Source organism: Oncorhynchus mykiss, chromosome 28, assembly GCF_013265735.2.
Source record: "Oncorhynchus mykiss isolate Arlee chromosome 28, USDA_OmykA_1.1, whole genome shotgun sequence".
Classification (NCBI taxonomy): Eukaryota; Metazoa; Chordata; class Actinopteri; order Salmoniformes; family Salmonidae; genus Oncorhynchus; species Oncorhynchus mykiss.
In genome coordinates, this window is record NC_048592.1 from 26,974,412 (window position 1) to 26,998,862 (window position 24,451).

Consider the following 24,451-nt stretch of genomic DNA (forward strand, 5'->3'; position numbering starts at 1 on the left):
TCTCCAAATCTGAGGGGAGAATGGGAGAACAGGTTTTAGCTTCAGATGCAGATATGTCCTTTATACATGCCAATAACTCATCTGCCACCGCCCGACTACGTGAACATTTGAGGCCCGCAACAGACCCTAACAAAAATATAGAAAATGCGTTATAGAGTCAAAGATGGCAGTTTGACTTTTTTACAGGCTTTCAGATAGGCCTATGTTTCTGCTTATAATTTCTAACACTTTGGTAGAGTATTTGTTAGTCAACTTGTCTATGATTAGATACATGCAGATTATCTTCTGTCATTTGCTCCCGACTGGCGCAGTGGTCTAAGGCACTGCATCTCAGTGCAAGAGGCGTCACTGCAGGCCCTGGTTCTAATCTGGTCTTGATTGGGAGTCCCATAGGGCGGCGCACAACTGGCCTAGCGTCGTCCGGATTTGGCCGGGGTAGGCCGTCATTGTAAATAATAATTTGTTCTTAACTGACTTGCCAAGTTAAATAAAGGTTAAATACAAAAATTATTATAATAATACAAAAATTTGCTGACTTGTTGCCTTAGAATCAAATCAAATTGGATTTGTCACATACAACAGCTTACCGTTAAATGCTTACTTACAAGCCCTCAACCAACAATGCAGTTCAAGAAATATAGTTTTTTTTTTACGAAATAAACCAAAGTAAAAACAATATATAAAATCAAAAAGTAACAGAAGAAAATGACATAACAATAACGAGGCTAGTAAATAAGCATTTGCTCACCAGAATGTGATACATCGATAGAATGAATGCTTCAGCGTAGTTGACATTGGTACAGTTTTCTCTTTCATCTCTGCTTCTCTCATGCAGCAAAGACGTTTGGGGCCGTGAAGAAAATGTAATAACAAAAATAAAAATACAGAAAGATATTCTGTGCAAAATGTCCAAATGGCATCAGTTTAACTGGTTTTAAGGAAATTAATAGCTGTGAAAACTACCCAACATGTTTTTTGTAAGATTTCAGTTAGGCTTGGATGCATATTTTATGCTGTTGAAATATGCTATCAGCTTTTATGCGATGTGGTCTCAGAGCATTTCTTATTATTCTGTACATAAATCCGAGACACTCCATTTAGTATGATTTGTTATGTTTCGTATGGTATGTATTAATTGGTTGATGTCCATCATCAATTTCTTATGATATGTGTCACGCCCTGGTCTTAGTATTTTGTGTTTTCTTTATTCATTTGGTCAGGCCAGGGTGTGACATGGGTTTTGTATGTGGTGTGTTTTGTCTTGGGGTTTTGTTAGGTATTGGGTTTGTGGCTTAGTAGGGGTATCTAGTATAGTCTATGGCTGTCTGGAGTGGTTCTCAATCAGAGGCAGGTGTTTATCGTTGTCTCTGATTGGGAACCATATTTAGGCAGCCATATTCTTTGAGTGTTTGGTGGGTGATTGTTCCTGTCTCTGTGTTTTGCACCAGATAGGCTCAGTCATTTGTTTTTTTTTTTCTTTTCACTTGTTTTGGAAGAGAAGAGAACGAGCGCCATTCTCCTTGCGGAGATGGTGCTAAATACATCAACACGGTCGGTCCCTGGGATTGGGCTGGCCAACACGATTCGGTTTGCTTGGAAGGAAAAGGAGATGTAGCCTTTAGGACGGGAATCTTTTGGAAGGATAATATTGATGGGGATTCTAAAGCTGACGGTGAAGGACGTGTTTTGTTTCCAAGGCAACTCGTTGGAGGGAGCATACGACGTGGCACCAAATACAGAGGTAAAACACGATGATATCCTGAGAAGGGCAAGAGCAGTGGGAGGTGAGAGGCCGATGTGCCACTACGAAATAACAAGCCTGGCGAAGAATAACTTTAGGGTTATAACTGTCAACATTTACAACCCTTACGTTAAGGACGAAGAGGTGAGGGCTTTTCTGGGGAGATATATGGATAACGTCTCCTCAGCAAGGCACCTCAAAGACTCCCTTGGGTTTTGGAATGGGAGGAGAGGTTTCCAGGCCCTCCTCAGAGAGGACCCAAAGGGACATGGTGGCTACCTCCATCCTCCTGCTATGTTCTCCCTAGGGGCTGACAGGGGGACGTTGTTTTATGCACGTCAGCCCCCATTTTGCAGACGCTGTATGGCCTACGGTCACATATTCGCCTCATGCAGTACAAGAAAATGCAGATTTTGTGCATCTGAGGATCACGAGGCGAGGGATTGTGACAAGCCTAAGACGTGCCATGGGTGTGGCTCATCAGCACACCTGTGGCGGGGGTGCCCGGCCCGTCAGCGGTCATATGCGTCTGCGGCTGGGGGGGAGCAGGGGCGGGGGATGGGGGAAGAAGAGGAGGGGAAGGAAGCACGCCTCATGATCAGAGTACAGGTCCAGAGGGGAAGGCCACAAGGAAGGAGGAGGAGCAAGAAGCGGCGGAAGGAAGAGAGAAGGAAACGGAAGGCACGGGAGTAGGAGAACCAGGAAAAGCGGCGGAAGAAGGCAACCGAGTGGAGGAGCATGAGAGAGAAGAAAGCGATGGAGGAGTGGTGGAGAAGGAGACGGTGGAAGAGCAAGTGGACTGGGGGGAATGTGCCCTGGTGGAGGAGCTGGCGGGGGGGGGGGGGTGGTATCTCTCCACTGCCGTCATCACCAAAGAAGAGAATGAAGAGGAGGGAGCGATTGGCCGACAGTGAGAGGGATGGGATGGCCAAGAGAGTGATGGGGGTGGGAGAAACCTCTGGGTTGCTGCTGGTTTCCACAGGCTCTCAATATCTGTTGGGTGGGGACACACCTAACAAGACTCAGGACTGGGTACAGGAGGAGGTGGGGAGTTTTTTGTTTGGGGACTCAGCCTCCCCGAATTTTTTCCAATCCAGCTGCAGCACTGGGGAGGGGGAGGATTGTGGGGGTAGACCCAGGGTGCAGGGCACCCCGGAGCCAAACACTATTCCTGCATCCTGGGTTGGTGAGATGGAGGAAGGGGGGGGGATGTTGGGAGTACAGATGGTGTTATCACCGGTAGATATGGAGCAGGGGAGCATCGGGTGAGTCTCCTGTTTTTGTTTTTTTCTGTCTGGGTTTAGAATTTGAGTGTATTACATGTTTTTATTTTATTCTTTCATGGGGTCTGATTTTACTTTTGTTAGTTTAAATGTAAGGGGTTTAAGGGATTGTGTTAAGAGGAGGGCGGTTTTTAGTTATTTGGAGGGTGTGGGGTTTGATTTTTGTTTTTTACAGGAGGTTCACCTGAGGGATGGAGGGGATGTTAATAGGTTTAAGAGGGAGTGGGACAAGGGGGAGTCGGTTTGGGGTGTTGGGGGGGTGCGCTCATCGGGGGTAGGGATTTTGTGTGGGCACAGGGAGGTTAAAGTGGAGGATTATTTTGTGGTAATGCAGGGGAGGGTTATAGGGGTGGATGTCACGATAAGGGATTGTAATTTTAGATTAGTGGTGGTGTATGGACCACAGGTGGTGGCAGACAGGAGGGAGATGGTGGACTGTCTGACGCCCCTGTGTGTCACAAATAGGAAATTAGTGATAGGAGGGGATTTTAATACAGATTTAGGAAGAGGGGGGGGATAGCAGTGCAGGCGCCATTGCCAGGCTAATGGCTTGCCATGGTCTGGTAGATGGTGGTCTGCACACTACTCCGAAAATGGACGGTCCTACATGGCGCAACTCCAGGGGGTTGAGCGGAGGCTCGACTATATTTTTGTACCCAGGTCTTTGGGTAAGTTGTCTGGGCGGCTGTTGCCTGTTTTCTTTTCGGATCACGACGGGGTGCTCCTGCAGGTGGGGTCGCCAGTCTGCCTCTTTGGTAGGGGGTACTGGAAGCTAGATCGGGATGTGCTGGAGGAGCAGGCTTTTGTTGACGGGTTTTATGGTTTCTTTTGGAGGCTTGAGGGACTCCGGTTCATGTGCGAGGGGGTGTTAGAGTGGTGGGAATTAGTTAAGGTGAGGATTAGGGCTTTTATAATAGGGTATTGCAAGAGGAAAAAAGGGAGGAGAGGAGGGAGGTGGATCGTATCCAAAGGTTAATTGAACTCGAGTACGAGGCAGGCAACCTCGGCGGGTCGTTTGACTGGGAGAGATCCGCAACCCTAAAGCCGCAGCTCAGGGAGTTGCAGGAGCGGAAGGCTCGAGCTTTCCTGGAGCGTGCGCATAGTGGCTTTCTAGAACACAATGAGACTTGTTCTGCTATGTTCTTTAAGTCGGTTAGGTCCAGACAGAGTAGGAAGGTAATGCATGGCGTTAGGGAAGAAAATGGTAGTATAGTTAGAGAACCAGAGGATATGGTCAGGGTGACAACTGATCATTTCCAAGGTTTATTTAAGGAAAGGGAAATAGATGTAGAGCAGGGAAATGTGTTTTTAGAACACTTGTCCAGGCGGTTGCCGGAGGACATTAGAGAAGTGATGGAGGCCCAGATCTCACTAGAAGAGGTTGAGAGCGCTCTTAGGAGGATGGGAAAAGGGAAGGTGCCTGGGATAGATGGGCTGCCGGCTGAGTTTTATCTCAAGTTTTGGGGTATACTTGGACCAGTGGTCCTCGAAGTCTTGAAGGCCATCCTTGAGACAGGGGTCCCGGGGGGATCAATGGCTGTTGGTGTGCTGTCACTTTTATATAAGAAGGGGGAAGTAACAGACCTTGGCAACTGGCGACCGTTGACCATGCTGTGTGTAGATTACAAGCTACTTGCAAAGGTTTTAGCAGACCGGTTGCGCACAGCCCTTCCCTACGTCGTCCATGAGGATCAGACGTGCGGGGTAGAGGGCCGCTCTATTAGATGGAACCTACAGTTAATCAGGGACTCCATCGCTTGGGTTGAAGATAGAGGACTGCCTTTAATGGTAGCAGCGCTAGATCAGGCGAAAGCCTTTGATCGCGTGAATAGATAATTTTTATTCAGAGTGTTAGGTCGATTAGGATTTGGGGAGAAGTTCATAGGATGGATTCGTACATTATATGTCGGAGCGGGGTGCCGAGTTAGTGTAAATAGTCACTTGGGTGACGTTTTTGACCTCTCGTCTGGGGTCAGGCAGGGGTGCCCACTCTCGGCTCTCCTCTTCGTTCTGTACATGGAGCCTCTGGGGGCTGCCATTAGGGCAGACACAGGGGTGGAAGGCTTGTTGATCCCTGGAAGTGGTGGGCTGCGTGTTAAGATGACGCAGTACGCCGACAACACTTCCTTGCTGCTGTGCAAGGACTCGTGCCTGACAAGGTCCCTTGCCATCTTTGGGGATTTCACCCGAGCGTCGGGAGCAGTTCTGAACCATGCAAAGTCTTCCGTCAAGTTTTTCGGAAGATGGCGCGGTAGAACGGATGTGCCCAGGGGGTTATCTCTCTGTGAGGGGGCCCTGAGGATTCTCGGGGTCCATTTTGAGACCTCCGGCTCAGCGACGCTAAACTGGAACATGCGTATCGCAGTGGTACAGAGGAAGCTAGCAATGTGGAAGGCTAGGTATTTGTCTTTTATGGGCAAAGTCCTGGTTCTAAAGGTGGATGTGTTGCCGTCTCTTTTGTATTTGGCGTACATCTACCCATTGCCGGATAGTCTGAGGAGGCCTCTAGTGAGGCTTGTGTTTCAGTTCATGTGGAGTGGCAGGTGCGAGTGGGTCGCCAGGGCACGCATGCTTTGTCCCATCGGGGAGGGAGGTAGGGGGGTACCACATTTCCCCCTCAAGCTGGACGCAATTTTTGTTTCTTTCTTGTTAACGGAGCTTGCTCATCCAGTGATACACCCGTCCGGTTACCTCCTGCGGGTGTTCTTCTCGTATCAGGCGAGAAGCGTAATGGTGTGGTCTAACACGGGTCCTCGGGCGGAACAGCTGCCGTGGCACTTTGGTCATGCGGCCAAGTGGTTGCGTGCGCACCCTGAGGTTGAAGTTGCCCGAGTAGGTTTAGATCACAGGCACCTGTACGAGGAGGTCAGAAAGGCAGGGAGTCCGGCGCCTGTAGTGGGCATCTCGGAAGTGGTCTGGGAGGGAGTGCAGGCGCGGGGTCTGGACAACAGGCTCAAGGACCTGAATTGGTTGAGCCTCCATAAGTGCTTGCCGGTACGTTCCATCATGTACCGGTATAGTTTGGTGCAATCCCCCACCTGTCCAAGATCTTCTTGTGGCAGGGAGGAGACTGTGCGCCATGTCTTTTGGGACTGTGCCTTTGCCGGAGTAGTATGGGCTAGGGCACGGGTGTTGTTAGGTTTGGTAAGGGGGGATTTTGTATTGACGTGGGCCAGGTTAGAGAGAGGTGTAGGGAGAACGAGAGGGACGGATAGGGACAGGTTTCTGCTCTGGCTTCTCATGAGTCTCTTTAAACGGGGGCTGTGGGAAGCCAGGCAGAACATGGTGAAGACAGGGAGAGATTGGGGGGTGGAAGGGATAGTGAGGAGGGTGGAAGGAGATTTGAGGGGGAGGATGAACGGGGAGATAGGGAAAGGTAGTTTGTAGGATGACGGGGAGGGAAGATGCTCCCCTGAGGTTTTGTTTGGGGTTTTTGTTTTGTTTAAATTAAAATACCACTATTTGAGTTTGTATGGAAATTATGAGTTGTAAAGAATGAATGGTATTGATGATAATAAATTATTTTTTATAAAAAAAAATTAAAAAATAGGCGCAGTCACTTTGGTTTTTTATTTTTTCCTTGTTTTGGAAGAGAAGAGAACGTGAGCCGGGTGCGCCATTCTCCTTGCGGAGATGGTGCAAAATACATCAACACGGTCGGTCCCTGGGATTGGGCTGGCCAACACGATTCGGTTTGCTTGGAAGGAAAAGGAGTTGGAGCCTTTAGGACAGGAAACTTTTGGAAGGATAATATTGATGGGAATTCTAAAGCTGACGGTGAAGGACGTGTTTTGCTTCCAAGGCAACTCGTTGGAGGGAGCATACGACGTGGCACTACATACAGAGGAGAAACACGATGATATCCTGAGAAGGGCAAGAGCAGTGGGAGGTGAGAGGCCGATGAGCCACTATGAAATAACAAGCCTGGCGAGGAACAACTTTAGGGTTGTAACTGTCAACATATACAACCCATACGTTAAGGACGAAGAGGTGAGGGCCTTTCTGGGGAGATACATGGATAACGTCTCCTCAGCAAGGCACCTCAAAGACTCCCTTGGGTTTTGGAATGGGAGGAGAGGCTTCCAGGCCCTCCTCAGGGAGGACCCAAAGGGACATGGTGGCTACCTCCATCCTCCTGCTTTGTTTCTCCCTGGGGGCTGACAGGGGGACGTTGTTTTATGCACGTCAGCCTCCATTTTGCAGGCGCTGTATGGCCTATGGCCACATCTTCGCCTCGTGCAGCGCAAGACAATGCAGATTTTGTGGATCTGGGGAGCACGAGGCGAAGGATTGTGACGAGCCTAAGGCGTGCCACGGGTGTGGCTCGTTAGCACACCTGTGGCGGGGGTGTCCGGCTCGTCAGAGGTCATACGCGTCTGTGGCTGGGGGGGGAGCAGGAGCGGGGGATGGGGGAAGAAGAGGAGGGGAAGGAAGAATGCCTCATGACCAGAGTACAGGTCCAGAGGGGAGGGTCGCAAGGAAGGAGGAGGAGCAAGAAGTGGCAGATGGAAGAGAGAAGGAAACGGAAGGCACGGGAGTAGGAGAACCAGGAAAAGCGGCGGAAGAAGGCAAGCGAGTGGAGGAGCATGAGAGAGAAGAAAGCGAGGGAGGAGTGGTGGAGAAGGAGATGGTGGAAGAGCAAGTGGAGTGGGGGGAAAGTGCCCTGGTGGAAGAGATGAGGGGTATGGTGGAGGAGCTGGCGGGGGGGGGAGGGTGGTATCTCTCCACTGCCGCCATCACCAAAGAAGAGAATGAAGAGGAGGTGCGATTGGCCGACAGTGAGAGGGAGGGGATGGCCAAGAGAGTGATGGGGGTGGGAGAAACCTCTGGGTTGCTGCTGGTTTCCTGCTTGGGTGACGTTTTTGACCTCTCGTCTGGGGTCAGGCAGGTGTGCCCACTCTCGGCTCTCCTCTTCGTTCTCTACATGGAGCCTCTGGGGGCTGCCATTAGGGCAGACACAGGGGTGGAAGGCTGTTTGATCCCTGGAAGTGGTGGGCTGCGTGTTAAGATGACGCAGTACGCCAACGACACTTCCTTGCTGTTGTGCAAGGACTCGTGCCTGACAAGGTCCCTTGCCATCTTTGGGGATTTCCGTCAAGTTTTTCGGAAGATGGCGTGGTAGAATGGATGTGCCCGGGGGGTTATCTCTCTGTGAGGGGGCCCTGAGGATTCTCGGGGTCCATTTTGAGACCTCCGGCTCAGCGACGCTAAACTGGAACATGCGTATCGCAGTGGTACAGAGGAAGCTAGCAATGTGGAAGGCTAGGTATTTGTCTTTTATGGGCAAAGTCCTGGTCCTAAAGGTGGATGTGTTGCCGTCTCTTTTGTATTTGGCGTACATCTACCCATTTCCGGATAGTCTGAGGAGGCCTCTAGTGAGGCTTGTGTTTCAGTTCATGTGGAGTGGCAGGTGCGAGTGGGTCGCCAGGGCACGCATGCTCTGTCCCATCGGGGAGGAAGGTAGGGGGGTACCACATTTCCCCCTCAAGCTGGACGCAATTTTTGTTTCTTTCTTGTTAACGGAGCTTGCTCATCCAGTGATACACCCGTCCGGTTACCTCCTGCAGGTGTTCTTCTCCTCCTGCGGGTGTTCTTCTCGTATCAGGCGAGAAGCGTAATGGTGTGGTCTAACACGGGTACTCGGGCGGAACAGCGCACCCTGAGGTTGAAGTTGCCCGAGTAGGTTTAGATCACAGGCACAGGTACGAGGAGGTCAGAAAGTTTAGGGCTGGGTGTCATTTAGATTTGTAAGGGGATAGATTAAGGACGGGGAGATAGGGAAAGGTAGTTTGTAGGATGACGGGGAGGGAAGATGCTCCCCTGAGGTTTTGTTTGGGGTTTTTGTTTAGTTAAATTAAAATACCATTATTGAAGTATGAATGAAAATTATGAGTTGTAAAGAATGAAGGTTTTGAATGTAATAAATTATTTTTTCAAAAAAAAAAAAGATAGGCTGTATAGGTTTTCACGTTACGTTTGTTGTTTTTGTATTGTTCGTTTTTTCATCTTCATTAAACATGTATCAAGAATACGACGCTGCGTTTTGGTCCGACTCTCCTTCACCGCAAGAAAACCGTTACAATATGTTACGAATAGCAAATCGTACAATGTTTTACAGATTGCAATTCATTCAATATGTTACGAATTTGCAAAACATACATTATGTTACAAATTTGGCTAATGTTAGTGTAACGGATGTGAAACGGTTAGCTAGTTAGCAGTGGTGCGTGCTAAATAGCGTTTCAATCGGTGACGTCACTTGCTCTGAGACCTTGAAGTAGTGGTACCCCTTGCTCTGCAAGGGCTGCGGCTTTTGTGGAGCGATGGATAACGATGCTTCGTGGGTGACTGTAGTTGATGTGTGCAGAGGGTCCCTGGTTCGCGCCCGGGTAGGGGCGAGGGGGCGGTCTAAAGTTATACTGTTACATTAGCTCTAGGGGATAAGGGTTAAGTTTAGGAGTTAGGTTAAGGTTAGGGGAAGGGTTAGCTAAAATGCTAAGTAGTTGCAAAGTTGCTAATTATGTAAAATGCTTGAGTTGCCCATAATGAGATTCTGGACACGCAACCTTTGGGTAGCTAGACGTTAATGTTATATTGGCGAGCATACAAGTTAGGCCCTAAAGCTTAGGCATAGACTACACACTAATGCCAGAAAAAACAATGTAAGAAAAACCTCACTGTAGCCTATAGATATGAATTTCACAATAATTATACATTTATGGACTTTTAATGAATTGTTTTGTCTTTATTCAACCAAACCGCCACCCACCCTTCTTCCGAACAATATTTCATGACCCTAAAGCCACCCGCCACTGTTGGATCCTGTGTTTTACATTATAGCCATTACCATATATATGATTGAATAGTATCTGCTGTTGGCTTGTGTGGATGTATGTATGTGTTATGCAACATAGCTGACTTGAAACATTGTTAAAAGCTTCAGGGCCATGGGCCTTTCTCATGATGGAAAAAAGACAGGAACTGTGCAATGAGTTAGGGGGGGGCACATTCAGAGCGTGGGGTTGCAGAACAAGCGGCCTTTTGTTAGATAACAGGAGCCAGGTGCGAGATAACGGTATGGAGCATGAGCGCATGGATGTTCTTCACAGCAACAGTTATATCTATCAACAGAAGCGCCAAGAGGCGGAGACCCGCCTGAGCGCCTGCAATAGGCTGAGCAAGTTTAAACCACGCCCAGTCTCTACTGTGATAGACAGTTCCAACCCGTCTGTTGGCCTATCACAGTATAAAGAATACTGTCAGTTCTGTTCTGCCCTGTGTGGTATTACAGTGAGCCCGTATATACGAAAGTTGCATTTGCCATTTATTACTTAGCTAATAAAAAATACATAGTATAAAATCGGTGACTCATTGTTATATTTATCCTGATACCAGATTCGAATTTACGCAACTCTAACACCACACGGATATAACCGCATGACTGCAAGTTATGAGTCAACCTGCGCATCTGTGTAAGGTAGTGACAAATTAAACAGAGACTTGAAAGAGTCTCGCCTCTTATCTGAGTATTGGAGGGAGAAACATATCCCTCTGGGGCTTAGAATTAACAAAGCCCCGGCTTTTGGCTTAGAAGACAGTAATTTTATGCAGAGATGGGAGAATGTTTTGAACAATTGCTCTCTAGATCTCATGTTGCTTGTCATTGAAAAGCCCAAGCAGAGACAGAGATAATGCGACAGAGTGCTCGCATCAGAAGTTTTTCTCTCGCTGACAGATGAGTAGTTGGTGTCTCGGTTCCTTTGGGACCACATAGGGCTGAACTTGGATCAGTACCTGGATCTGACACCATGCAGGTCATAGACCGTGCCCTTGGAGTAGTGCTCAGTATTCTTCTGTTTTTTCTCCAGTGTGTGCCTCTTCAGTTCTTTTTGAAAGGTGGCGATTTTCTCTGTTAATGTGGCAAACATTTCGATTTATTTTTATTTAAACGGGAAAGTCAGTTAAGAACAAATTCTTATTTACAATGATGGCCTACCCCGGCCAAATCCTAACCTGGATGACACTGGACCAATTGTGCGCTGCCCTATTGGACTCCCAATCATGGCCTGTTGTGATACAGCCTGTAATGACGCCTCTTGCACTGAGATGCAATGCCTTAGACCACTGCGCCACTCGGGAGCCCGAAATCAACTAGCCCATGTCAGCTAATGTTTTTTTATTTAGGTTTTTTGCCCATAGATAATGTTGTAATTTTTTTGTCACTCAAATATTACATGAATACACATTAGACATGGCAAAATGTAAAGAATTGCGTGTGATGTTCCCGAATGCTGGAAGGTGGGCCCCGAGTGAAACAGTTTGGGAACCCCTGCTTTAGACCAATGTTGGATTGCTGAAAAGGAGAGGGATTTCCTCATCACCCCTCACCCAGTATGTGCAGCTTACTATGGCCTACCTAAGATTCACAACAAACTATCTGATCCTCCTCTGAGACCTATAGTCTCTGATAAGGACAGCCTCACGGAACCCCTATCCCAATTTGTAGATTTTTTCATAAAAAATGTGGTTCCTTCCCTTCCAGCATTATTGGGTGACAACAATGATGTATTAAAGATCCTTGAGAACGTCAAATTTGAATCTAATGATATGCTTATAAATATGAATGTTCTTTATACGAACATCCCTCATACTCTAACTTCTAACTTCCGCGACGCATATAAGGCCCTGCCCCGCCCCCCTTTCGGAAAAGCTGACCACGACTCCATTTTGTTGATCCCTGCCTACAGACAGAAACTAAAACAAGAGGCTCCCACGCTGAGGTCTGTCCAACGCTGGTCCGACCAAGCTGACTCCACACTCCAAGACTGCTTCCATCACGTGGACTGGGAGATGTTTCGTATTGCGTCAGATAACAACATTGACGAATACGCTGATTCGGTGTGCGAGTTCATTAGAACCTGCGTTGAAGATGTCGTTCCCATAGCAACGATTAAAACATTCCCTAACCAGAAACCGTGGATTGATGGCAGCATTCGTGTGAAACTGAAAGCGCGAACCACTGCTTTTAATCAGGGCAAGGTGTCTGGTAACATGACCGAATACAAACAGTGCAGCTATTCCCTCCGCAAGGCTATCAAACAAGCTAAGCGCCAGTACAGAGACAAAGTAGAATCTCAATTCAACGGCTCAGACACAAGAGGCATGTGGCAGGGTCTACAGTCAATCACGGACTACAGGAAGAAACCCAGCCCAGTCACGGACCAGGATGTCTTGCTCCCAGGCAGACTAAATAACTTTTTTGCCCGCTTTGAGGACAATACAGTGCCACTGACACGGCCTGCAACGAAAACATGCGGTCTCTCCTTCACTGCAGCCGAGGTGAGTAAGACATTTAAACGTGTTAACCCTCGCAAGGCTGCAGGCCCAGATGGCATCCCCAGCCGCGCCCTCAGAGCATGCGCAGACCAGCTGGCCGGTGTGTTTACGGTCATATTCAATCAATCCCTATACCAGTCTGCTGTTCCCACATGCTTCAAGAGGGCCACCATTGTTCCTGTTCCCAAGAAAGCTAAGGTAACTGAGCTAAATGACTACCGCCCCGTAGCACTCACATCCGTCATCATGAAGTGCTTTGAGAGACTAGTCAAGGACCATATCACCTCCACCCTACCTGACACCCTAGACCCACTCCAATTTGCTTACCGCCCAAATAGGTCCACAGACGATGCAATCTCAACCACACTGCACACTGCCCTAACCCATCTGGACAAGAGGAATACCTATGTGAGAATGCTGTTCATCGACTACAGCTCGGCATTCAACACCATAGTACCCTCCAAGCTCGTCATCAAGCTCGAGACCCTGGGTCTCGACCCCGCCCTGTGCAACTGGGTACTGGACTTCCTGACGGGCCGCCCCCAGGTGGTGAGGGTAGGCAACAACATCTCCTCCCCGCTGATCCTCAACACTGGGGCCCCACAAGGTTGCGTTCTGAGCCCTCTCCTGTACTCCCTGTTCACCCACGACTGCGTGGCCACGCACGCCTCCAACTCAATCATCAAGTTTGCGGACGACACAACAGTGGTAGGCTTGATTACCAACAACGATGAGACGGCCTACAGGGAGGAGGTGAGGGCCCTCGGAGTGTGGTGTCAGGAAAACAACCTCACACTCAACGTCAACAAAACTAAGGAGATGATTGTGGACTTCAGGAAACAGCAGAGGGAACACCCCCCTATCCACATCGATGGAACAGTAGTGGAGAGGGTAGCAAGTTTTAAGTTCCTCGGCATACACATCACAGACAAACTGAATTGGTCCACTCACACAGACAGCATCGTGAAGAAGGCGCAGCAGCGCCTCTTCAACCTCAGGAGGCTGAAGAAATTCGGCTTGTCACCAAAAGCACTCACAAACTTCTACAGATGCACAATCGAGAGCATCCTGGCGGGCTGTATCACCGCCTGGTATGGCAACTGCACCGCCCTCAACCGTAAGGCTCTCCAGAGGGTAGTGAGGTCTGCACAACGCATCACCGGGGGCAAACTACCTGCCCTCCAGGACACCTACACCACCCGATGTCACAGGAAGGCCATAAAGATCATCAAGGACATCAACCACCCGAGCCACTGCCTGTTCACCCCGCTATCATCCAGAAGGCGAGGTCAGTACAGGTGCATCAAAGCTGGGACCGAGAGACTGAAAAACAGCTTCTATCTCAAGGCCATCAGACTGTTAAACAGCCACCACTAACACTGAGTGGCTGCTGCCAACACACTGACACTGACTCAACTCCAGCCACTTTAATAATGGGAATTGATGGGAAATGATGTAAATATATCACTAGCCACTTTAAACAATGCTACCTTATATAAATGTTACTTACCCTACATTATTCATCTCATACGCATACGGATATACTGTACTCTATAGCATCGACGGTATCCTTATGTAATACATGTATCACTAGCCACTTTATACTATACTATGCCACTTTGTTTACATACTCATCTCATTTGTACATACTGTACCCGATACCATCTACTGTATCTTGCCTATGCTGCTCTGTACCATCACTCATTCATATATCCTTATGTACATATTCTTTATCCCCTTACACTGTGTACAAGACAGTAGTTTTGGAATTGTTAGTTAGATTACTTGTTATTACTGCATTGTCGGAACTAGAAGCACAAGCATTTCGCTACACTCGCATTAACATCTGCTAACCATGTGTATGTGACAAATAAAATTTGATTTGATTTGAGGCCTAGAAGCCCTCTCCCACTATCGAGATCAGGCCTGGGCAATTCCAGTCCTCGAGAGCCTGATTGGTGTCACAGTTTTGCCCCAGCCCCAGCTAACACACCTGACTCCAATAATCAACTAATCATGATCTTCAGTTTAGAATGCAATTTGATTAATCAACTGTGTTTGCTAGGGATGGAGAAAAAGTGTGACACCAATCAGGCCCTTGAGGACTGGAGTTGCCCACCCCTGACCTAGAGAAACACCCTGAAGGTCTGCTGCCCCCTTCTGCTTTTATTTTGACATGAACCAAAATGAACTTTTTAAAGTATGCTGGCTCTTTTTACCTCCAACGCCAGAGAATGGCGATGGAAGCGGCATTTGCTCCAAATTATGGTAATGTATTTATGGTTTTCAGGAAAGAAAAATTATTTTACAATACTGTATCTAACCCCTTATTTTCTAATATTGTCCTGTGGTGTCGATTCATTGATAATAATCTGGTAGTCTGGTGGGGCACAAAAGAGTAGATTTGTCTTGTATGCCAACTCTACTAATCTCCATTTATCATTTACAGAAGAGCATTGTACTGTACTTCCTCTGTCAATTTCTTCGACTTCACTATTTTTCATGTTGACGGTGATACGCTAGAAATTACAATTTTTCGCAAACCTCTCAGTAGGAACATGCTCCTAAGTTATGATAGTAATCAGTGGCGATTTTAGCATGTAAATTTTGGTGGGGAAAAGTTCCAATTTTCTTTAAGATGCATGCCAGCAAAGCCACTACACAACACTAAACAATACATTAATTGCACTATAACATGCTGACCACAATGCAAAACAAATGTACACATACATGTTATTCAATCATTGCACTGCACCCACACTGCTTGTGCACGTCAGCGAGCATGAGCGTGGCCATGCGCTAAAATAGAAGTTGGTTCTCATTGGTTTTTAGGAGCATATACCCAGATGGGTGATTGAAAGATGAACTGAGGTCCAAACTCATACACATGCTATACATTATACACATGCTTTTTCAATGAACCATAAACAATTAACTGAAAAATTGGGCGTGCAAAATTATTCAGCCCCTTTACTTTCAGTGCAGCAAACTCTCTCCAGAAGTTCAGTGAGGATCTCTGAATGATCCAATGTTGACCTAAATGACTAATGATGATAAATACAATCCACCTGTGTGTAATCAAGTCTCCGTATAAATGCACCTGCACTGTGATAGTCTCAGAGGTCCGTTAAAAGCGCAGAGAGCATCATGAAGAACAAGGAACACACCAGGCAGGTCCGAGATACTGTGAAGAAGTTTAAAGCCGGATTTGGATACAAAAAGATTTCCCAAGCTTTAAACATCCCAAGGAGCACTGTGCAAGCGATAATATTGAAATTGAAGGAGTATCAGACCACTGCAAATCTACCAAGACCTGGCCGTCCCTCTAAACTTTCAGCTCATACAAGGAGAAGACTGATCAGAGATGCAGCCAAGAGGCCCATGATCACTCTGGATGAACTGCAGAGATCTACAGCTGAGGTGGGAGACTCTGTCCATAGGACAACAATCAGTCGTATATTGCACAAATCTGGCCTTTATGGAAGAGTGGCAAGAAGAAAGCCATTTCTTAAAGATATCCATAAAAAGTGTTGTTTAAAGTTTGCCACAAGCCACCTGGGAGACACACCAAACATGTGGAAGAAGGTGCTCTGGTCAGATGAAACCAAAATTCAACTTTTTGGCAACAATGCAAAACGTTATGTTTGGCGTAAAAGCAACACAGCTCATCACCCTGAACACCATCCCCACTGTCAAACATGGTGGTGGCAGCATCATGGTTTGGGCCTGCTTTTCTTCAGCAGGGACAGGGAAGATGGTTAAAATTGATGGGAAGATGGATGGAGCCAAATACAGGACCATTCTGGAAGAAAACCTTATGGAGTCTGCAAAAGACCTGAGACTGGGACGGAGATTTGTCTTCCAACAAGACAATGATCCAAAACATAAAGCAAAATCTACAATGGAATGGTTCAAAAATAAACATATCCAGGTGTTAGAATGGCCAAGTCAAAGTCCAGACCTGAATCCAATCGAGAATCTGTGGAAAGAACTGAAAACTGCTGTTCACAAATGCTCTCCATCCAACCTCACTGAGCTCGAGCTGTTTTGCAAGGAGGAATGGGAAAAAATGTCAGTCTCTCGATATGCAAAACTGATAGAGACATACCCCAAGCGACTGACAGCTGTAATCGCAGCAAAAGGTGGCGCTACAAAGTATTAACTTAAGGGGGCTGAATAATTTTGCACGCCCAATTTTTCAGTTTTTGATTTGTTAAAAAGGTTTGAAATATCCAATAAATGTTGTTCCACTTCATGATTGTGTCCCACTTGTTGTTGATTCTTCACAAAAATACAGTTTTATATCTTTATGTTTGAAGCCTGAAATGTGGCAAAAGGTTGCAAAGTTCAAGGGGGCCGAATACTTTCGCAAGGCACTGTATATATATATTTGCATGAGTGTTCATGAGAAACCAAAGCTGGGTACCATGTCTGACAAACTAATAAAACCTATTACTTTATAGATATACATCAATACAATAATTACAAAAGATAGCTTGTGAAAAAGGGTACACTTTATTTCAAGAAAGTAAGCCAAAGCTGTTGGCCAATTCATTGAACAACAACCAAAACAAATGTGAATTGGACCTCAGTGTTTGGTTAGACTGCAATTTATGAGCAGGACGGCGAATAGAAAAGGTGATTTTATTATTTCAGAAACCTGTAATCTCCTAGAAATACTTCAAGAACTGGTTATGGTTTGGTTAACAATTCAACTACAAGGTAAACAGTAGTAGTAATTTAGCGTAATTCATTTAACACTTGTTTTATCAAAGGAACGTAAAAGCACATTTTCATACAAGATTGTTTTGCACAAAACTTCTCAACTGAATTCACAGTTTCATCTACAGTCACTGCTTAGGTTTCTTGAGTGTTGAGGGGTTGGGAGAGAGAGTGTGTGTTTGCCACAAAGGTAAGCTCCACTATTTCTTCTGCTGGCAGGAATGGAAAGTGCATGCCTTCTCCAAATCTGAGGGGAGAATGGGAGAACAGGTTTTAGCTTCAGATGCAGATATGTCCTTTATACAGTGTGTGTGCACATGTGTGTGTAAGGTTGTCACGTAATGGGACTCTACCTGAGGTACTGTTGGAGCACTCCCTGAGCGATTGCATGGCGATCATGTACTCTTCCCCAAGGAAATCCTGGAATTTGGTGCCGCTTGGGATCTCCTGGAGACACTTTGTGGAATCCTTGAAGAGCGAGTTCTTTCCCAAATCTGACTGGAACATATTAAATGAGGAATCGCTGCCGCTTGAGCCGAACCTGGCCTAAACACAGGGAGAAAATATTTACTTGGTGGTTAAATCAATGATAAACCTTTAATTATATTTTAGACCATTTCTTACACTAAATGTGTATTTAATAGACCCCCTCCCCCCCAATGAACCAAAACTGATCTTAGATCAGCTTGGGATCATGGGTGGAAATGGGCCACAGTATGCACAGGCTTATGTTCCAGTGGGTTAGTGCTTGGCTGAGACAAAACCTTAAACTCTGTATCCCTCTAGTACTAGAGTTGCTCATCCTTGGCTAAACTGACTAAGGAGTTGTCTTAAGCAGAAACAGGTCTGGCTATAAGTCTTAACACCCACCTGCTGCTCCAGAAGGATGGACACAACCTCTCCACGGGACTCTGGGCGTGTTATCACAGCATGGGCGGGCACCTTGGCCAGGTGGCAGTCACGGAACTTTGTGACTGGCTGGGTAGTACCATCCTGGCAGAGTAGTTCAAAGTCAGAGGACTTCAGGTCCTGTGCCCAAACTGGACCACTACCTACAGGGAAGGATGGATAGATAGAAAGGAGAGAGTTGAAGACTTTGTTTTCAGATACAGAGAGCCACAGAGACAGAGAGCCATAACGATGAGTTGAGATTCATCTCTAGGAGTGAGAGGAGTGAAGCGGAGGAGAGAGAGATGAAAATAGGGCAGCAGAACATCTGTATGTGGATAAGAAACACACTTACCATCAGTGTTCTCTGGTACAATAGTGTGTTTAATGAAGGCAACATCTCCAGCACCTTCAACCAGACATCTGGAAGGATATATCAAGACAGAACATTAGATATATAAAAGAGTGAGAAATATACTATAGGCCAACAAATATATTTTGTTTTGTATAGTCCGCCATCACTATTAGAAATATTGTGGTGAAGGACTCAACTATCAGCTCCACTATTGAATCCACCATTGTGGTGGCACCCCGTACCTGAATGCTCCGGTATAGCCGTAGTACTGCTCTTCAGAGCTGGCCATGCACCTGGCCCTATCTCCTCCCACGGACTGCCCACCGCCCTTACACTGGGCACAGAAAGGAGAATCCACCTCAAATCCAGGAGCACAGCCCTTACTGAAGTATGTGGCTGAATTTGGGAAGGAGACACAGTATGAGATATACTACATTCATAGACATACCAGTACACAAGTATAGAATGACACATTATAAACACACACACACAGCTGCCCACTCACTGAAGTCGCAGTTGTTAGTCTCCTTATGGATAAGACCCATGGGTATGTTCCAGCCTGCGGTCCTGCCCAAGCCGGTGTGGCATGACCTCTTGCCCTGCAGGGTATTCCAGGTCACCCCAGATCCCTTCTTTGCCACCGCCACCGCAAAGTAGGATGACGCCTCTGAGAGGACACAGAGGGAAGAGGTGAAAGAGAAAGTCCAGCACTAGTCTTGATCGGGGTCCGGGAAGCCGGCCCAATAAATCTTACTGTAGCATTATAGTATGGTGTGTGTTTGGTAAGGGAGCAGGTGTAAGCATGTGTACTTACCACCAGGGGCGCTGCACTGAACTGTGAGGAGAGAGAGAAAATCAGCATGTTAACATTGTTGAGGCAGAGCAGGAGAGGATAGAAAGAGAGAGGGGAAAACACGTCGATGATATGTGTGTGTGTGTGTGTCATACCTGCATCATACTGCTCCACCATGACAGGGACCAGACCACATTTTCCAGCAGTGAACACCTCCCCACCATCCACCGCTATGGCATCTGCCTCTTTACGCTGTGGAAAGAGGAAACAAAATAGAAATAGCGGAAAGGAAAGAATGAAAGAAAATTAGATTAAGGGAATTACTTGCAAAAGGACAAACTATAAAGTGAACATAGCACCTTGTTAATATATTTTTTTTATCCACCCCCACCCTCTAGTAATAATATTATATATAATTAGCAGACGCTCTTCTCCAAAGCGACTTAGTCATGCGTGTATAAATTGTTTACCTATGGGTGGTCCCTTGAAATGAACCCACTATCATGTCATGCTCTACCAACAGAGCTAGCGAGGACACAGAGGACATCTCTTCTCCCATAGCCTTACCATGATCTTCTTGATGCATTCATCCACTGTGGGTGCGTCCTGGCATTCGATCCTGGAGTCACCATCTGTGAAGCTGTTGATTGTCCAGGCGTCACACTTGACTTTCTCGTTATGGCCCACGGCACACCATTTGATGGCCCTGGAGGTGGCACCTGTGGCCTGCGCTGAAAAGCAAATGTTGGGGAGATAGCAATGACCTAACAGTCTGAGACGTGTGTGTGCTTGTAAAAGTATGTGTGTGTGCATGCATGTGTGGCCTCACCTTTTGTCAGGGAGCGTATAGTGCTCATGTACTCAGCTCCCAGGTAGAGGAAGGAGTCGGTGGTCATTGGCAGCTGTACTAGATTCTGAGTGGAGTCCTTGAACATCAGGTTCTTGGCAGCATAACCATCGGAGGAGAACAGGTTGAAGTTCTGTTGGGGCACAAATGAGTGAACACACATTCTTGTGTGATTTTGTTAATCCTGGTCAGTGTCAGTTGTGATGTTTAGGGCCAAGAGTTTATCCTGAACATGTGACCTGAGGTGGAAACACTCTGGGCCCCAAGGTCACATGGTCAGAAAAGTCTCCAGGGCCCTTATTCAGAAAAATCTCAGCGTAGGAATGCTAATTTGGGACGTGGGGCCTCATTTATCAAGCGCGTGTTAATGTCTCACTAAATTCTAGTGTACGTGGAGCTTCTAGGATTTGTGTGCAACAAAGTATTTGGATTTATCAAACATATGGCATGTTTTCCTTAATAAAGCAGAGCCGTACTATATTTCTGTGTTCGTGAACGAGTGTTACAACCCCGCCTGGAAATGCCCTTATCGCCTATGATGGTAACAGAAACACCCTCATTTGCTGTATGATTTGGAGATGTTGGAACTGGGCCATGGCCGTTTTTAAAAGCACAATGGCAAATTTGATCACATTTCTGTACAGTTGTGGGGAGAATGTTTAAAACTTCTGCTGTGAAAAATTCATGCCACCTATAGCGAGTGTCAAACAATGGCTGAGCATTCTGCGAGACTGATTGTTCAAGAAACAATGTAAAAGTAAATGCTGAAAAAGCTTGCTAAATGATACCCATGGTCATATTCATAATGCTCTATAAGGCTCAACTGATCCTAGATCAGTACTCAGGTGACAGGGATGACAGGTGACAGTAATGTCCAGTACCTCGACGGCCATCAGCTTGCTGTAGATGCGATTGGCCAGCTCGGGGTTCTTGCGGCTGACCACAGCGTGGGCGGGTACTCTGGACAGGTGGCAGGTCTTGTAGCTGTCGATGGGAGCTCTGGTGTTATCCTTGCACAGCAACTCATAGCTTGCCTTCTCTGCGGCTGCAAGCAGGTAATAGGAGGTTGTATAGTAGGTGACGTGTGAGTGGTTTGAACATTTACACTTAGCATTAACATAGTTTTGCCACAATTGTAATTCTAGATCCAGAGTTAGCATTTTACAGTTGTAATTCAATATTGGTATGCTAGCTAATGCTTTAAAAACTCACCAGGTACAGTCAGGTGCTTGATGAAGGCAACCTCTCCTGCTCCATCCTTCAGGCACCTCGTGAGGCGAAAATACACACAGTTAGTGACCAATCCAGAGCAGGTAGAGGGAGATAGAGAGTACTGATAGAAGGAGAAAGGATACACATATCTGCAGATTCCAAATAGGGTAGATTGAGAGGTATGGGTGTACAGAGCATGGAGTTATTCAGAGATGGTAAGGGGTAGGAAAAGACTGGTACTCACTGGAAGGCCCCGGCATAGTCATAGTAGGGCTCATTGTGAGATCTGGAGCAGTCTACCTTACACAACTGGCACAGTTTAGAATCCTTATTGGCTCCTGGAGCACAGCTGGCATTGAAGAAGTCGCTCACCGCTGCAAAACAAATACACACACGCAGACTATGAAAACCCTATGATTGGATTAAGCATACCAGCACACAGTCCCTGTACGCTATATTCAGAACGTACAGCATATACAACACATATTTAACCAACTGACAGAGAGGAATAAACACAACAATCCAAACATTCCCCACTGGGTAACAATTGACTACGGCAACTGTTTGGGCCAGCAGCATACCACCCTGCATCCCACTGATGGCTTGCCACTGAAGCTAAGCAGGGTTGGTCCTGATCAGTCCCTGGATAGGAGACCAGATGCTGCTGGAAGTGGTGTTGGAGGGCCAGTAGGAAGCACCCTTTCCTCTGGTCTAAAGAAATATCCAAATGATTGGAGACATTGCCCTGTGTATGGTGCTGTCTTTCAGATGGGACTTTAAACGGGTGTCCTGACTCTCTGTGGTCACTATAGATCCCATCGCACTTATCATAAGAGTAGAGGTGTTAACCCCGGTGTCCTGGCTAAATTCCCAATCTGTCCTTCATACCATCATAGTCACCTAATCATCCCCAGCTTACAATTGGCTCATTAATCTCCCCTGTAACTATTCCCCAGGTTGTTGCTCTAAATGAGAATGTGTTCTCAGTCAACTTACCTGGTAAAATAAGGGTTAAATAAAATAAAATATATCTATCAAGTTTGAGATGTTGATTATTACGCATAATAGTCCCTGCTAGATTAATTAAATTAATAAACTACCCAAAAGCACTGCAGCCACTCACCCGACTCCACAGGTCTGTCCTCGATGCCGGCCCATTGGATCTGGCCCACAGTCACCAGGGTACCGATGGGAATGTTCCAGCCTGCAGATTTGCCCAACCCGGTGTGGCAGGACTTCTTGCCACGGAGGTTGAGGAACCCAAAGTCAGTGCCCTTTTTGGCCACGGCCACAGCATAATAGCAGGTGTCAGAGTCTGATGGACAAGAGAGGGGCCATCAATACAGCGTTCACAAACCAGATTCAGGCAGAAACCATTTGATCTGATTCAAAGTGCAGACTTTCTGTTGGCCTATCTTTGCAACTGAAGTGCTAAGGGCCATTGTATACCCAGTCTCTTCCATTCACTAATAGACATAGATTCAACATTTCTCTAAGCCTTATAAAGAACAATATGTATAATTTAACAGAAAAAGTCGAGGAAATCTTGAACTTGGTCTTGAGATGCTTACCCTCACCATAGTCCTCTGCAATGATGGGCTGCAGGTTGTAGTTGTGGAGGCCAGCTATGTAAATATCTCCTCCATCCAGAGTGATAGCATCAGCCTCTTCCCTCTGGCAGGGAGAAAGAGAGACATCCATGAAGGAGAAACAAAGAAAACACTCCAACAATAGACCTGCACCTCACAAGGTTGTTAATGCAAGCGGATCAACTGGTGCTGGCTGGAAATTACAGATGGGCTGCCATCTATTCTACATGAGACTAGTAATTTGAACCTTTTGTCGAACTTCAAGAAACTATCCCTAAAAAAAAATTGTAAACTACAACATGCACAAATAAAAGCTCTCTTTACCTTACTGTGACACATCGAACACACCGACAGCGTATTGCATTTTGGTACACCAGAACTACATTCACTTCCAATGAAACGCTGCGTTTGCCTTGCAGCATTGCGTTGCAGAGGCAGTTGCAGTGCATTCGGTGTGGTGCATATGTTGGATTTATTGAAAGTATGCGTCGAACTGTATGCGTAGACGGCTTGACAGAAATGGTAGCAGAAGGTGAATGTGGAACTTTTTTTGCCTACATATCCAGATGATGCTGCGTACTATTTTGCGCAAGAACCCTGTCGGTGTGTTCAAAGCGTGAGTTACGCGCATGTGCCATGTGCGTAACGATGCAACTCAATTGAGTTTTGTATTCACTGACCTTCCTCGCGCAAAAGTAAAACGCACAAGAACACGAAACAAGTCAGAAATGACAAAAGTCACACATTAAAATACTGTTTAATAGTAGAGATTCTGATATAAGTAGTTAAGTCTCTCACCTTGATGGCTTGGATGCATTCCAAAGAGTTGTCCCTCCTCACGCATGAAAACTGCGCCACATTGGCTGCGAGGTCGTGGCATTTCTGCAGCTCTTTGTCCGACTTTACGCACCATCTAACCATTCCCTCAGCTGGGGCAGCATACACCGTAGCTGAGGATAGAATAAATGCTATGATAAAATTGAGAAATATAAATTAAAGCAATCAATGTCTATTGATATTTTTCCATGCGTAATTGTCTTTGCATGTATAAACCCACTTACCGAGGCACCCCAGCAGCGCTGAGACGAGAAGCAGTTTCATGTTCTCGAAGTCTCCAAGTCAACAATTCCCGGAGTGAAAAAGCAGGCCGTTTTAGAAGGCAACTCTGGCTTTTATAGAAGACCAATAGGCTGGGATCCACGGTGGGCTGACTTAGCTGAAAAGAGGCCATAGTTTGTTTAGTGTTTCCCAATATGTTACATGGCGCGTTTAATTGTTCACAGGCGGGGTGGGCGCGCGTTGCTCACTCCCTGTTTGTGTGTGTGTGGTTTTGTGTGTACTCAGACTTCAGACATTTCCACATAATGGAAATTCACAAAATAAATAGTCCAAATTAAGCAATATCTCATGTTTTTCAACTGTTATTTCAAAGCAGTCTTCCAATCTATAAGTGTTTGCAGCATAGTCATCATCACTAATCAAAATGTTGAGCAATGTGTAGTTCAGGCAAAAAAAGGCACAGGTGTATCTTTTCTTGAGAATTAGGGCAAAATTAGATTAAATTGAGTGTATATCCTCCCAGATCCACAACGCAGGTAGCCTAGTGGTTAGATCGTTGGACTATAGTAACCCGAAAGGTTGCAAGATTGAATCCCCGAGCTGACAAGGTAAAAATATGTATTTCT

General features: G+C 46.4%; 1 protein-coding gene across 4 annotated transcripts; it reads right to left on the reverse strand.

Annotated features, from left to right (window-relative positions):
* Positions 1 to 26: 26 nt before the first annotated feature.
* On the reverse strand, positions 27 to 23,982 carry tfa (transferrin-a). Of its 4 annotated transcripts, none has more exons than XM_036965876.1 (17): positions 23,828 to 23,982; positions 23,565 to 23,716; positions 22,749 to 22,851; positions 22,301 to 22,492; positions 21,422 to 21,551; positions 21,178 to 21,233; positions 20,847 to 21,010; positions 19,948 to 20,098; positions 19,686 to 19,849; positions 19,274 to 19,370; positions 19,140 to 19,160; positions 18,831 to 18,992; positions 18,568 to 18,721; positions 18,326 to 18,393; positions 17,953 to 18,134; positions 17,376 to 17,628; positions 27 to 55 (listed from the first exon to the last, which is right to left on the reverse strand). In XM_036965876.1, exons 1-17 carry the CDS (start codon positions 23,865 to 23,867, stop codon positions 42 to 44), a joined length of 2,103 nt encoding a protein of 700 aa, XP_036821771.1. In that variant the 5' UTR covers positions 23,868 to 23,982; the 3' UTR covers positions 27 to 41.
* Positions 23,983 to 24,451: the final 469 nt, after the last annotated feature.